Source organism: Salmo trutta, chromosome 1 (assembly GCF_901001165.1).
Source record: "Salmo trutta chromosome 1, fSalTru1.1, whole genome shotgun sequence".
In the NCBI taxonomy this organism is placed as follows: domain Eukaryota; kingdom Metazoa; phylum Chordata; class Actinopteri; order Salmoniformes; family Salmonidae; genus Salmo; species Salmo trutta.
Window position 1 is genome coordinate 78,355,723 of NC_042957.1, and position 17,791 is coordinate 78,373,513.

General features: G+C 38.3%; 1 protein-coding gene across 1 annotated transcript in view; it reads right to left on the bottom strand.

The window, feature by feature from the left end:
• Positions 1-16,925, bottom strand: part of LOC115208415 (RNA binding protein fox-1 homolog 1) — a 35,456-nt gene extending 18,531 nt beyond the window's left edge. The window contains exons 1-2 of the mRNA XM_029776463.1: positions 16,827-16,925; positions 7,691-7,755 (exon numbers count right to left, since the gene is read on the bottom strand). Of these exons, the coding sequence (XP_029632323.1) occupies positions 7,691-7,755; positions 16,827-16,910 (149 nt within the window). The 5' untranslated portion in view covers positions 16,911-16,925. The remainder of the gene's footprint in view (positions 1-7,690; positions 7,756-16,826) is intronic.
• Between the last annotated feature and the right edge of the window lie 866 nt (positions 16,926-17,791).

Below are 17,791 nucleotides of genomic sequence, written 5' to 3' on the forward strand. Positions count from 1 at the left end.
ATATTATAATATAGGCGGATTATCTTCTGGTTTCAATGGCGTATTTTACCTCTAGTCCAGTCTCATTCCAAACGTCGTAAATTGTTGTATCTGCACGAACCCAGTCTTTACTAAAATCATCCATACATCAATTGTCTTAAAATCATTTATTTACTACACTAAGTAATTAACAGAAAACATACAAACAGTAATTATCGTCACAAAGGATTGGTATAGTAATGTGCCCTAATGGCTAACAAGCATGGCTGGTCTGTTAGACAATGGGTCATAAACGGTCAGCTGAGAAGTTACACAGAGTTCATTAATATTAACAATTGAAGGCTCACTCATTCGGGAACAATTGCAATCAATATATATTTACGCTCATGTGTCGTCGGGATTCTTGTTGGAGAGTTTTGTTCTGATGGGGAGTTCTCTCTCTCTCTCTCTCTCTCTCTCTCTCGGTTAGAATGGATCTTTCAGAGCGACATTCATTAATGTCGTCATAGAATGGATGTTTCGTTGGTCTTCGCGTTCGATTATATAATTTACTTAGCTGCAGACTAATAATTAATATCAAAGACTTGTTCTTATTCTGTCGGTCTCGATAGTAAAAGTTAACCACGTGGTATAGTTCACTTTCAGTAGAGTACTTGGATGGTCAAACCTATGGGCCAACTCGCAATGGAGTGGAGGCCTGGTCTGGAGAAATGTAAATCAGGGGGTGTTTTATAGTGCCCATAGAACAGGCTTGTCAAATGACGCCTGGTCCTGTCTGTGTCCCTGGGGGGTGTGCCTATGACTGAGCTAGACTCGGTTACAGAAATACAACTCTACCACATTAACATCAGTACATAGCATCTCAATGTACCACAAATAGCTTTATCCTTATTAATACACCTTATACAACCATTATGATGCAAGTCTCATCGCTGAGGCTATTATATAAACAGTTTTATGGTAATATGGCTACATTGTCTCCTCTGAGCATCACAAAATTGTACCAAGCGGACCAGTTCGTAGCTGGATTCTTCACCAATCTTCCATATCTTCTCCAGAACACACATGTCGCTCGGCTCTCCAACTCTATGAGTTGGAAGAATTTCCCTTGTCTCTCCATGAAACAAGGGGGTAGGAGATTCTCCTCTTAAGAGTTTTCACAACCCTGGGTTGGGGGGAAGGCAGGTTGGGTGATGGTACAAAGGGGAGGGGGTCAACTGATAGCCCTGTACCCAAAGAGGCCAACGTCATGACACACCACAGTACTGTCTATTGTTCCATATTAAATATCTACATCTAACACCACAGTACTGTCTACTGTTCCATGTTAAATATCTACATCTAACACCACAGTACTGTCTACTGTTCCATGTTAAATATCTACTATCTATCTAACACCACAGTACTATCTACTGTTCCATGTTAAATATCTACTATCTATCTAACACCACAGTACTGTCTACTGTTCCATGTTAAATATCTATATCTAACACCACAGTACTGTCTACTGTTCCATGTTAAATATCTACATCTAACACCACAGTACTGTCTAGTGTTCCATGTTGAATATCTACATCTAACACCACAATACTATTTACTGTTCCATGTTAAATATCTACTATCTACCTAACACCACAGTACTGTCTACTGTTCCATGTTAAATATCTACATCTAACACCACAGTACTGTCTACTGTTCCATGTTAAATATCTACATCTAACACCACAGTACTGTCTACTGTTCCATGTTAAATATCTACTATCTATCTAACACCACAGTACTATCTACTGTTCCATGTTAAATATCTACTATCTATCTAACACCACAGTACTGTCTACTGTTCCATGTTAAATATCTATATCTAACACCACAGTACTGTCTACTGTTCCATGTTAAATATCTACATCTAACACCACAGTACTGTCTAGTGTTCCATGTTGAATATCTACATCTAACACCACAATACTATTTACTGTTCCATGTTAAATATCTACTATCTACCTAACACCACAGTACTGTCTACTGTTCCATGTTAAATATCTACATCTAACACCACAGTACTGTCTACTGTTCCATGTTAAATATCTACATCTAACACCACAGTACTGTCTACTGTTCCATGTTAAATATCTACATCTAACACCACAGTACTGTCTACTGTTCCATGTTAAATATCTACATCTAACACCACAGTACTGTCTACTGTTCCATGTTAAATATCTACTATCTATCTAACACCACAGTACTATCTACTGTTCCATGTTATATATCTACTATCTATCTAACACCACAGTACTGTCTACTGTTCCATGTTAAATATCTACATCTAACACCACAGTGCTGTCTACTGTTCCATGTTAAATATCTACATCTAACACCACAGTACTGTCTAGTGTTCCATGTTAAATATCTACATCTAACACCACAGTACTGTCTACTGTTCCATGTTAAATATCTACATCTAACACCACAGTACTGTCTACTGTTCCATGTTAAATATCTACATCTAACACCACAGTACTGTCTACTGTTCCATGTTAAATATCTTCATCTAACACCACAGTACTATTTACTGTTCCATGATAAATATCTATCTAACACCACAGTACTGTCTACTGTTCCATGCTAAATATCTACATCTAACACCACAGTACTATCTACTGTTCCATGTTAAATATCTACATCTAACACCACAGTACTGTCTACTGTTCCATGTTAAATATCTTCATCTAACACCACAGTACTATTTACTGTTCCATGTTAAATATCTACATCTAACACCACAGTACTGTCTACTGTTCCATGTTAAATATCTACATCTAACACCACAGTACTGTCTACTGTTCCATGTTAAATATCTACATCTAACACCACAGTACTGTCTACTGTTCCATGTTAAATATCTTCATCTAACACCACAGTACTATTTACTGTTCCATGTTAAATATCTATCTAACACCACAGTACTGTCTACTGTTCCATGCTAAATATCTACATCTAACACCACAGTACTATCTACTGTTCCATGTTAAATATCTACATCTAACACCACAGTACTGTCTACTGTTCCATGTTAAATATCTACTATCTATCTAACACCACAGTACTGTCTACTGTTCCATGTTAAATATCTACATCTAACACCACAGTACTGTCTAGTGTTCCATGTTAAATATCTACATCTAACACTACAGTACGATTTACTGTTCCATGTTAAATATCTACTATCTACCTAACACCACAGTACTGTCTACTGTTCCATGTTGAATATCTACATCTAACACCACAGTACTGTCTACTGTTCCATGTTAAATATCTACATCTAACACCACAGTACTGTCTACTGTTCCATGTTAAATATCTACATCTAACACCACAGTACTATTTACTGTTCCATGTTAAATATCTACTATCTATCTAACACCACAGTACTGTCTACTGTTCCATGATAAATATCTACTATCTATCTAACACCACAGTACTGTCTACTGTTCCATGTTAAATATCTACATCTAACACCACAGTACTGTCTACTGTTCCATGTTAAATATGTACTATCTTTCTAACACCACAGTACTATCTACTGTTCCATGTTAAATATCTACTATCTATCTAACACCACAGTACTGTCTACTGTTCCATGATAAATATCTACTATCTATCTAACACCACAGTACTGTCTACTGTTCCATGTTAAATATCTACATCTAACACCACAGTACTGTCTACTGTTCCATGTTAAATATCTACTATCTACCTAACACCACAGTACTATCTACTGTTCCATGTTAAATATCTACCATCTATCTAACACCACAGTACTATCTACTGTTCCATGTTAAATATCTACTATCTATCTAACACCACAGTACTATCTACTGTTCCATGTTAAATATCTACTATCTATCTAACACCACAGTACTGTCTACTGTTCCATGTTAAATATCTACATCTAACACCACAGTACTGGCTACTGTTCCATGTTAAATATCTACATCTAACACCACAGTACTGTCTACTGTTCCATGTTAAATATCTTCATCTAACACCACAGTACTATTTACTGTTCCATGTTAAATATCTATCTAACACCACAGTACTGTCTACTGTTCCATGCTAAATATCTACATCTAACACCACAGTACTATCTACTGTTCCATGTTAAATATCTACATCTAACACCACAGTACTGTCTACTGTTCCATGTTAAATATCTACTATCTATCTAACACCACAGTACTGTCTACTGTTCCATGTTAAATATCTACATCTAACATCACAGTACTGTCTACTGTTCCATGTTAAATATCTACATCTAACACCACAGCACTGTCTACTGTTCCATGTTAAATATCTACATCTAACACCACAGTACTATCTACTGTTCCATGCTAAATATCTACATCTAACACCACAGTACTATCTACTGTTCCATGTTAAATATCTACATCTAACACCACAGTACTGTCTACTGTTCCATGTTAAATATCTACTATCTATCTAACACCACAGTACTGTCTACTGTTCCATGTTAAATATCTACATCTAACATCACAGTACTGTCTACTGTTCCATGTTAAATATCTACATCTAACACCACAGCACTGTCTACTGTTCCATGTTAAATATCTACATCTAACACCACAGTACTGTCTACTGTTCCATGTTAAATATCTACATCTAACACCACAGCACTGTCTACTGTTCCATGTTAAATATCTACTATCTATCTAACACCACAGTACTGTCTACTGTTCCATGTTAAATATCTACTATCTATCTAACACCACAGTACTGTCTACTGTTCCATGTTAAATATCTACATCTAACACCACAGTACTATCTACTGTTCCATGGTAAATATCTACTCTCTATCTAACACGACAGTACTGTCTACTGTTCCATGTTAACACCACAGTACTGTCTACTGTTCCATGTTAAATATCTACATCTAATACCACAGTACTATCTACTGTTCCATGTTAAATATCTACATCTAACACCACAGTACTGTCTACTGTTCCATGTTAAATATCTACTATCTATCTAACACCACAGCACTGTCTACTGTTCCATGTTAAATATCTACTATCTATCTAACACCACAGTACTGTCTACTGTTCCATGTTAAATATCTACTATCTATCTAACACCACAGTACTGTCTACTGTTCCATGTTGAATATCTACTATCTATCTAACACCACAGTACTGTCTACTGTTCCATGTTAACACCACAGTACTGTCTACTGTTCCATGTTAAATATGTACATCTAACACCACAGTACTATCTACTGTTCCATGTTAAATATCTACTATCTATCTATCTATCTATCTATCACCACAGCACTGTCTACTGTTCCATGTTAAATATCTACATCTAACACCACAGTACTGTCTACTGTTCCATGTTAAATATCTACATCTAACACCACAGTACTATCTACTGTTCCATGTTAAATATCTACTATCTATCTATCACCACAGTACTGTCTACTGTTCCATGTTAAATATCTACATCTAACACCACAGTACTATTTACTGTTCCATGTTAACACCATAGTACTGTCTACTGTTCCATGTTAAATATCTATATCTAACACCACAGTACTGTCTACTGTTACATGTTAAATATCTACTATCTATCTAACACCACAGTACTATCTACTGTTCCATGTTAAATATCTACATCTAACACCACAGTACTGTCTACTGTTCCATGTTAAATATCTACATCTAACACCACAGCACTGTCTACTGTTCCATGTTAAATATCTACATCTAACACCACAGCACTGTCTACTGTTCCATGTTAAATATCTACATCTAACACCACAGCACTGTCTATTGTTCCATGTTAAATATCTACATCTAACACCACAGTACTATCTGCTGTTCCATGTTAAATATCTACATCTAACACCACAGCACTATCTTCTGTTCCATGCTAAACATCTACTATCTATCTAACACCACAACACTGTCTATTGTTTCCATAACCTATAGGTAGGTAGATAGGTAGGTAGGTAGGTAGGTAGGTAGGTAGGTAGGTAGGTAGGTAGGTAGGTGGGTAGGTAGGTAGGTAGGTCGGTAGGTAGCACTGGGGTCTGAATGGATAGTCGAGCGCTTTTGCTCTTTTCTATAACCTGTAGAGAACACAATATATGGTCTATACTTGGCACACAGGTTTCTCACTTATGGGTGGCACTAATTGCGATATGGGGGGCGAGAAATGGGCAGGGTATACACAAATTAAATACTGTAGTATTTACTAAAGTAAAAAAAAAAGTGCTGACTGTTTATGAGAGAGAGAGAGAGGACAGAGAGGGAGAGAGAGAGTGAATGAACTGAGAGAGAAAGCACGCAGGGCATTCTACGCCATTAAAAAGCAAATTCAAATTGAAATACCTAAAACGAATTGAATATGTCATTGAACCAATTGCACTTTATGGCAGTGAGGTGTGGGGTCCACTTGCAAAACAAGATTTCATCAAATGGAACAAACACCCCATTGAAACCCTGCATGCAGAGTTCTGTAAGATTCTCCTACATGTCCAGAGGAAAACTACAAACAATGCATGCAGGGCAGAATTAGGCCAATATCCACTAATAATAAAAACTCAAAAAAGAACAATTAAGTTTTGGAAACATCTAAAATACAGTGACCCCCTCTCATATCATTACCAAGCCCTGCAATGCCAAGAGCTGAGCAAAGAAAATAGTCCCCTCATCCAGCTGGTCCTGGGGCTGAGTTCAGAAACCTGTTCTACTAACACACTGAAGCCTCAGGACCAGAACATCCAATCAATCAGAATAAACCAAATTACAACACAGTCAAAACAAAACTACATTGCTTATTGGGAAACACAGGCACAAACACAAAGCAAAATGCAGTGCTATCTGGCCCTAAATCGACAGTACACCGTGGCTAAATATTTGACCATGGTTACTGATCAAAACCTTAGAAAAACCTTGACAAACTACAGGCTCAGTGAGCACAGCCTTGCCATTGAGAAGGGTAGACACAGGAAAACCTGGCTCCCTGTAGAGGAAAGGCTGTGCAACCACTGCACAACAGCAGAACCTGAGACGGAGCTGCATTTCCTGACAAAATGTAAAAAATATAAAACAATTAGAGAGTGTCATTTTCCCAAATGCGAAACCCTTATTAAAGGTTTCAAAGACCTCTCTGATGAGGATAGGCTACCCGTCCTGTTGGGGGAGGACGCAGAGAGCTGTGGGTTGGCAGCGCACTACATTGCTGCCTGCCATAAGTTGAGGGACAGTGTCTGACAGACCAATAAACCTGCACATGTCCTCTACTGTATGCTTATTGCTGAATGTATGGTTATTTTGACCCTTGGTTATTGTTGTCCTGTTGACAATTTTGGGTCTCATAAAAAAAAAATATTGTAAATATCCAGAGAGAGAGAGAGAGAGAGAGAGAGAGAGAGAGAGAGAGAGAGAGAGAGAGAGAGAGAGAGAGAGAGAGAGAGAGAGAGAGAGAGAGAGAAGAGAGAGAGAGAGAGAGAGAGAGAGAGAGAGAGAGAGAGAGAGAGAGAGAGAGAGAGAGAGAGAGAGAGAGAGAGAGAGAGAGAGAGAGAGAGAGAGGAGAGAGAGAGAGAGAGAGAGGAGAGAGAGAGAGCACGAGAGAGAGAGAGCACGAGAGAGAGAGACAGATAGCGAGAGATAAAAAAAGAGGTCCATCTTACCTGTCACCGTATGCAGCAGCTGTGGCGGCAGCAGGCTGTGCATACCTGTAGGCAGCATAGCCCCCCTGGAAACACACACGGACACACAAGCACACACACACGTACGCACACACACACAGAGATACAGAGAGATGGTTAATAAATGTGATTGATTCCTGTCAGTACCATTGATGTTCTGCTGGTTCATGGATCTACACATATATTGACAGAATACACCATCACACAGTCTGATCAATAGCAAAGCTGACGTAGGACTCAATACATATGAAATGCTTTGGATGAAATATTTCTGTGTGCTGAATGAATTATGCCACACGATCAATAATGTATTGATTTCATAATAAATGGAAGTAGATACATTTTTCATTAAAATGTAATATTTGTTTTCAAAGACTAATTTGACATAACTGCCTTGCAACAGATTCCCATATGTTCTATAAAGAACACAGACTTTAATTTATGTAATGCTGCCATCAGCTGTTCAATTAGGCAAACACGACACACACACACACACACACACACACACACACACACACACACACACACACACACACACACACACACACACACACACACACACACACACACACACATCCATGCGACAGGCGGGTGTGCGGTGATGCAGTGATGATCAGTCTGTGAGCACAGCAAGACTCCATGTTCAACCAACCACAAAGTCACGCCAACCACGCCATGGCCAGAAACACGACCAGCATGCATTTCACCACACAGAGCAGAGCAGCAAGCCCCCAGGAGATGGTGTGATTCTGTTCCCTGTAAAAAACATAGTGTCCCATGTTTCTGGTTCCTGTTAAATAGAGTGTCCCCTGTTTCTGGTTCCTGTTAAATAGAGTGTCCCCTGTTTCTGGTTCCTGTTAAATATAGTGTCCCCTGTTTCTGGTTCCTGTAAAATATAGTGTCCCCTGTTTCTGGTTCCTGTTAAATATAGTGTCCCCTGTTTCTGGTTCCTGTTAAATAGTGTCCCCTGTTTCTGGTTCCTGTTAAATATAGTGTTCCCTGTTTCTGGTTCCTGTAAAATATAGTGTCCCTACTGTTCTCTGCTCATCTACCCACAATGCACCTAATTTCTTCCAACAATGTAATACTGTACTATATTATTACCATTATATTGATGTAATATTGTACTATATTATTAACATTATACTGATGAAATATTGTACTATATTATTACCATTGAACTTATGAAATACTGACTATATTATTACCATTATGCCGATGTAAGAGTGTAGTATATTATTACCATTATACTGATGTAATATTGTATTATATTATTACCATTATACTGATGTAAGAGTGTACTATATTATTACCATTATACCTATGTAATACTGTACTATATTATTACCATTATACTGATGTAATACTATAATATATTCTTACCATTATACTGATGTAATAGTGTACTATATTATTAGCATTATACTGATGTAATAGTGTACTATATTATTACCATTATACTGATGTAATATTGTACTATATTGTTACCATTATACTGATGTAATACTGTAGAATATTATTACCATTCTACTGATGTAATACTGTACTATATTATTACCATTATACTGATGTAATACTGTACTATGGTATTAACATTCTACTGACTGATGTAATATTGTACTATATTATTACCATTTTACTGACTGATGTAATACTGAACAATATTATTACAATTCTACTGACGTAATACTATACTATATTATTACAATTCTACTGATGAAATACTGTACTATGGTATTAACATTCTACTAGAGGTCGACCGATTAATCGGAATGGCCGATTAATTAGGGCAGATTTCACGTTTTCATAACAATCGGAAATCGATATTTTTGGACGCCGATTTGGCCGATTTTTAAAAACATTTTTAAATATGTTTTATTTTTTTTAGACCTTTATTTAACTAGGCAAGTCACATTCTTATTTTCAATGAAAGCCTAGGAACGGTGGGTTAAGTGCCTCGTTCAGGGGCAGAATGACAGATTTTTACTTTCTTAGCTCAGGGATTCAATCTTGCAACCTTAAGGTTAACTAGTCCAACGCTCTAACCACCTGCTTTACATTGCACTCCACGAGGAGCCTGCCTGTTACGCAAATGCAGTAAGAAGCCAAGGTAGGTTTCTAGCTAGCATTAAACTTATCTTATAAGTTCAATCATAATCACTAGTTAATTACACATGGTTGATGATATTACTAGTTTATCTAGCCTGTCCTGCGTTGCATATAATCGCTTAGGTACACGTTGCTCCAACCATAAACATCAATGCCTTTCTTAAAATCAATACACAAGTATATATTTTTAAACCTGCATATTTAGTTAATATTGCCTACTAACATGAATTTCTTTTAACTACGGAAAATGTGTCACTTCTCTTACAAACAGAGTCAGGGTATATGCAGCAGTTTGGGCCGCCTGGCTCGTTGCGAACAGTGTGAAGACTATTTCTTCCTAACAAAGACAGACGACTTCGCCAAACGGGGAATGATTTAACAGAAGCGCATTTGCGAAAAAAGCACAATCGTTGCACGACTGTACCTAACCATAAACATCAATGCCTTTCTTAAAATCAATACACAGAGGTATATATTTTTAAACCTGCATATTTAGCTAAATGAAATCCAGGTTAGCAGGCAATATTAACCAGGTGAAATTGTGTCATTTTGTGTTCATTGCACGCAGTCAGGGTATATGCAACACTTTGGGTAATTTGTCAGAATTTTACGTAATTATGACATAACACTGATGGTTGTGCAATGTAACAGGAATAACGTTTTGTTTTCGAGATTATAGTTTCCGGATTCGACCATATTAATGACCTAAGGCTCGTGTTTCTGTGTGTTATTATGTTATAATTAAGTCTATGATTTGATAGAGCAGTCTGACTGAGCGGTGGTAGGCACCAGCAGGCTCGTAAGCGTTCATTCAAAATAGCACTTTCGTGCGTTTTGCCAGCAGCCCTTCGCAATGCATTGCGCTGTTTATGACTTCAAGCCTATCAACTCCCAAGATGAGGCTGGTGTAACCGATGTGAAATGGCTAGCTAGTTAGCCGGGTGCGTGCTAATAGCGTTTCAAACGTCACTCGCTCTGAGACTTGGAGTAGTTGTTCCCCTTGCTCTGCATGGGTAACGCTGCTTCGAGGGTGGCTGTTGTCGATGTGTTCCTGGTTCGAGCCCAGGTAGGAGCGAGGAGAGGGACGGAAGCTATACTGTTACACTGGAAATACTAAAGTGCCTATAAGAACATCCAATAGTCAAAGGTATATGAAATACAAATCGTATAGAGAGAAATAGTCCTATAATTCCTATAATAACTACAACCTAAAACTTCTTACCTGGGAATATTGAAGACTCATGTTAAAAGGAACCACCAGCTTTCATATGTTCTCATGTTCTGAGCAAGGAACTTAAACGTTATCTTTCTTACATGGCACATATTGCACTTTTACTTTCTTCTCCAACACTTTTTTTTGCATTATTTAAACCAAATTGAACATGTTTCATTATTTATTTGAGGCTAAATCGATTTTATTGATGTATTATATTAAGTTAAAATAAGTGTTCATTCAGTATTGTTGTAATTGTCATTATTACAAATAAATAAAATCGGCCGACTCATCGGTAGCGGCTTTTTTGGCCCTCCAATAATCGGTATCGGCGTTGGAAAATCATAATCGGTCGACCTCTACATTCTACTAGAAGAAAAATAAAAGCACACCTATTTAGGCGAGGTGCTGGCTAGCGGAGTAGAAAACTACAAAATAAGGGAGAGCCGCACACTCTAAGAGTTCAGATGCAAAAATGTAATATCCAACGTTTTGACAGCCAAGCTGTCTTCATCAGGGTATGATCACAAACACTGCGGGATGACTCGTTTATATAGTGTCAAAAGACACACAGGTGTCTGTAATCATGGCCAAGTGTGGCCTAATATCATTGGTTAATTCTCAAATATAAAAATGGCATACAAAGAACAGCATACAAAAAAACAAATGGATAGCATACGATCATAGATTCATTTTAGACTACACAAGCTTACAAACAATTACAATGGCAAAGTCACAATAATCACAAGAATGGCTTCAGATCAAAGTCTATGTTGAGACCGAAGGGTGCAAGGGTCTTTAAATTAAAGATCCAGGCAGCCTCTAGTTTTAACAATATATTATCAAGGTCGCCCCCTCTCCTAGGGAGGGTGACATATTCAATGCCAATATAACGCAGAGACTAAATCGAGTCGTTTGCTTCCAAAAAGTGGGCCGCAACAGGGTAAGTCAAGTTTTTGCACCGAATGGTGCTACGATGCTCTGAGATACGTACTTTTAATTCACGCTTTGTTTTACCCACATAATGTTTACCACAAGGACAAGTTATAAGATAAATAACTGAGTGGAGCACGTGATAACACCTTTGATTGGGATCGATTTCCCTGTTTGTGGGTGTTTGAAGGATCTACATTTATAAGTGCCATTGCATTGAGCACAGCCATTACACTTGTAATTTCCATCCAGTATGGGCGCAAATAGACGTTGTTCAGGAATATCTTGGGGTGGTAAATCAGAGTGTACCAATTGGTCTCTGAGATTTCTGCCCCGTGTCACGTCCTGACCAGTAAAGGGGTCTATTTGTTATTGTAGTTTGGTCAGGACGTGGCAGAGGGTATTTGTTTTCATGGTTTTGTGTATGTGTTTAGATAGAGGGATATTTTGTGTAGAGTGTTTCTGGGGTTTATTGGTGTAAGTGTCGATGTAAAGGGGGTAGTTGGTTTAGGTGGTTCGGGGTGTGTGTGTATTGTAGAGGGGTATTTGATTTATGTGTTCCGGGGTGTTGGGTATGTTCTTGTGTTTGTATTTCTAAGGGGCTGTTCTAGTTTTGTATTTCTGGTTTGGCCTGGTATGACTCTCAATCAGGAACAGCTGTACATCGTTGTTGCTGATTGAGAGTCATACTTAGGGAGCCTGTTTTCACCTGTCACTTTGTGGGAGGTTATTTCCGTGTTTAGCGTTATGCCTTACAGGACTGTTTATCGTCGTTGTGTTTTTGTATACGTGTTTGTTTTGGTTTCCCTTCTTTATCCTAATAAAAGAAGATGAGTGTACATATACCCGCTGCGTTTTGGTCTCAACCCTACGACACCCGTGACACCCCGCTAGAATAGAACCAGGGGAAGGTCCGAAAACACATTACCGAGACTAACATTGTATTTTAGAATGTGCCAGGGTTTGTGAACGATTCCCTTAATTTGTTCAGTGCACTTTGAATAGCGGGTAGTTAGAACGCAAGAACTGATGGATGTAATACTGTACTATATTATTACCATTCTACTGATGTAATACTGTACTATATTATTACCATTCTACTGATGTAATACTGTACTATATTATTACCATTCTACTGATGTAATACTGTACTATATTATTACCATTCTACTGATGTAATACTGTACTGTATTATTACCATTCTACTGATGTAATACTGTACTATATTATTACCATTATACTGATGTAATACTGTACTATATTATTACAATTCTACTGATGTAATACTGTACAATATTATTACCATTATACTGATGTAATACTGTGCTATATTATTACCATTCTACTGACTGATGTAATACTGTACTTTATTATTACAATTCTACTGATGTAATACTGTACTATATTATTACCATTATACTGATGTAATACTGTACTATGGTATTAACATTCTACTGACTGACGTAATATTGTACTATATTATTACCATTTTACTGACTGATGTAATACTGTACAATATTATTACCATTCTACTGATGTAATACTGTACTATATTATTACCATTCTACTGATTTAATACTGTACTATGGTATTAACATTCTACTGACTGACGTAATATTGTACTATATTATTACCATTTTACTGACTGATGTAATACTGTACTATATTATTACCATTATACTGATGTAATACTATACTATATTATTACCATTCTACTGATGTAATATTGTACTATATTATTACAATTCTTCTGAATGACGTAATATTGTACTAAATTATTACAATTCTACTGACTGACGTAATATTGTACTGTATCATTACCATTTTACTGGCTGATGTAATACTGTACTATATTATTACCATTATACTGATGTAATACTGTACTATATTATTACCATTCTACTGATGTAATAGTGTACTATATTTTTGCTATTCTACTGACAGATGTAATACTGTATTATTTTATCACCATTCTACTCTACAGCGGTTCTCCAAAATAACTCACACTGGCATGGTCTAGGGAGGTACTGTGTCTGTGTACCAAATGGCATCCTATTCCCTGTGGGCCCCTGGTCAAAAGTAGTGAACTATAAAGGGAATAGGATGCCATTGGGAACAGAGCCTTAGAGAGGGATGGACAGAGATGACAGGAAGATGGAGACAGCTATCTCCTGAGTTGGTCACCGTTCACTCTTCTGTGGTACACCGGCCGTCAACCGTGTGTGTGTGGCAGGCACAGCAAAGAGAGAGAGAGAGAGAGAGAGAGAGAGAGAGAGAGAGAGAGAGAGAGATCGAGAGAGAGAGAGAGATCGAGAGAGAGAGATCGAGAGAGAGAGATCGAGAGAGAGAGATCGAGAGAGATCTTGACTCACTGTTCAGTTCTATCTTTCCATGCTCATAAATTAGTGCAATCTGTTTTATAACGGGTGTTTCTCTCCAGAGGTATTTTCTTGCTGTTGCGAGCACACGTGTGTGTGTGTGTGTGTGTGTGTGTGTGTGTCTAGAGGGGGTAGGAAGAGGAAGGATACAGGTAGATGGGAGATTGAGCAAAATGTCCTCAGTATGAACACACACATACTGTAATACTCCTCAGTATGAACACACACATACTGTAATACTCCTCAGTATGAACACACACATACTGTAATACTCCGCAGTATGAACACACACATACTGTAATACTCCTAAGTATGAACACACACGTACTGTAATACTCCTCAGTATGAACACACACATATTGTAATACTCCTAAGTATAAACACACACATACTGTAATACTCCTCAGTATGAACACACACATACTGTAATACTCCTTAGTATAAACACACACATACTGTAATACTCCTAAGTATAAACACACACATACTGTAATACTCCTCAGTATGAACACACACATACTGTAATACTCCTAAGTATAAACACACACATACTGTAATACTCCTAAGTATAAACACACACATACTGTAATACTCCTAAGTATAAACACACACATACTGTAATACTCCTCAGTATAAACACACACATACTGTAATACTCCTCAGTATGAACACACACATACTGTAATACTCCTAAGTATAAACACACACATACTGTAATACTCCTCAGTATGAACACACACATACTGTAATACTCCTTAGTATAAACACACACATACTGTAATACTCCTGGAATATGAACATCTTGGATTATTCTCACTGAATCCCTGACTTGGTCTTCAGAAAACTGTCCACACTTCCTCTCTCTGATCAGGCTCACCATGCAGACTGGTCACCCGTGATACAAGTCATTATTCGACGTTCATCCATGTCTGAGGACGTCGAGAGATGACGTGGAAACCGGTCACTAGGGGCAACAGTGAACGATGTTACCTTCAACTAGATTTTGGCTGTGCTAGGGTCTTGTGGACAGGGATGGGCGTTAGCATCTGCCTCGGGTGCTGAAGATTGCATGTTTGTTAGCATCTGCCTCTGGTGCTGAAGGTTGCATGTTTGTTAGCATCTGCGTCTGAAGGTTGCATGTTTCTTAGCATCTGCCTCTGGTGCTGAAGGTTGCATGTTTCTTAGCATCTGCCTCTGAAGGTTACATGTTTCTTAGCATCTGCCTCTGGTGCTGAAGGTTGCATGTTTCTTAGCATCTGCTTCTGGTGCTGAAGGTTGCATGTTTCTTAGCATCTGCCTCTGAAGGTTACATGTTTCTTAGCATCTGCCTCTGAAGGTTACATGTTTCTTAGCATCTGCCTCTGAAGGTTGCATGCTTGAATCCAGAGATAGAAAGTTGTTTTTGAGATTTTTCTTTTAAGCCTATCCCAAACCTTAACCCTTCAGAGTTAATGTCTAAACTTAACCCTAAACTTAACCCTTAAAATGTCATGTAAACGCATCATAATGCAGAAACCTCAATGTCCCAGCTCTCTAAATACATGGCTCGGCAATTCTCTAAATACATGGCTCTGCAACTCTCTAAATACATGGCTCTGCAACTCTCTAAATACATGGCTCTGCAACTCTCTAAATACCTGGCTCTGCAACGCTCTAAATACCTGGCTCTGCAACTCTCTAAATACCTGGCTCTGCAACTCTCTAAATACCTGACTCTGCAACTCTCTAAATACATGGATCTGCAACTCTCTAAATACATGGCTCTGCAACTCTCTAAATACCTGGCTCTGCAACTCTCTAAATACCTGACTCTGCAACTCTCTAAATACATGGCTCAGCAACTCTCTAAATACATGGCTCTGCAACTCTCTAAATACATGGCTCTGCAACTCTCTAAATATCTGACTCTGCAACTCTCTAAATACTTGACTCTGCAACTCTCTAAATACATGGCTCTGCAACTCTCTAAATACATGGCTCTGCAACTCTCTAAATACCTGGCTCTGCAACTCTCTAAATACCTGACTCCGCAACTCTCTAAATACATGGCTCAGCAACTCTCTAAATACCTGACTCTGCAACTCTCTAAATACATGGCTCAGCAACTCTCTAAATACATGGCTCAGCAACTCTCTAAATACCTGACTCTGCAACTCTCTAAATACATGGCTCTGCAACTCTCTAAATACCTGACTCTGCAACTCTCTAAATACATGGCTCTGCAACTCTCTAAATACATGGCTTTGCAACGCTCTAAATATCTGACTCTGCAACTCTCTAAATACCTGACTCTGCAACTCTCTAAATACATGACTCTGCAACTCTCTAAATACATGACTCTGCAACTCTCTAAATGCATGGCTCAACATACAACCAACCAACATGAATACAGGCACATGTAAATGTCATATGTCCTTAATGGTAAGTAGAAACACAGCTATCTCTGTTACGGACCTCAACGTCATTCAGTGGTAATAATACTTACATAAATATCTGCACCATAAAATCCATCCTGGTAAACAACACTGCAAAGGATGCAAACACAAACAAACACAAACAAAACAAACATCCATATTAGTGCAAGTTGACATGCAGGCACCATCTAGACACAACCCTGTCTGTCTGTCTGTGCAGAGGTTAGTTTGTCCAATCAAAAACCACCAGACATGAGAGGGGTGGAGCCAAACAGGGAAGTTCTGCAGGCACTCTCCTCCCCTACTCTGTCTCTCTTTGTGAATCCCAAACCACCGCCTTGCCCCTACCCACTCGCTTGGAGGTGCCCTCTGTTGTCCCGTGTTGCTGACGAAACTCAGAGGGTGACTTCCAGAGTGGGGAGGGGATAAACCTATCAACTTCGGTACTCATGCCGTATTCAAAACAACTGGGAACTCGGAAATCTCCGACGTCTGACTTCAGTGTGTTCAAGACAACTGAGAACTGTGAAAAAAACGAACTCTGACTGAGATTTCTTTTTTAACGGTCATCCAACTTGGAATTCCAAGTCGGAAACTCAGGCATCTTTCTAGAGCTCCGCTTTTCGACGCTTTCACTGATGTCACGGCTTGACCTCTTTTTTTCAGAGTTCCCAGTTGTCTTGAAAGCACCAACACTCCCAACTAGAATGGTGCAATTTATGTTCCACATTTAAATAATAAAACAAGCAAGAAATTAAAATAAACAAATCCCCCTGTCGTTTAACAAAATATAACAGCTAGCATTAGTGGTATTTCATCTTTTATATGTGTCAAGTCAGGACATCGGACATAAACAAATGCACGTGTCATATAATTCGACAAGCCTCTATTATTTTGTGTGAAATTGGGCAAACTAAAAAATAACACGGTGCCTTATGGGATTCACTTCGCCCTAGAGCAGGCAGCATTGCAGGCTCAGTAGAAGTGACTACCGGTGGGGCTAATTAGCCCCTACACCCTCTATAGTTTTACCTCC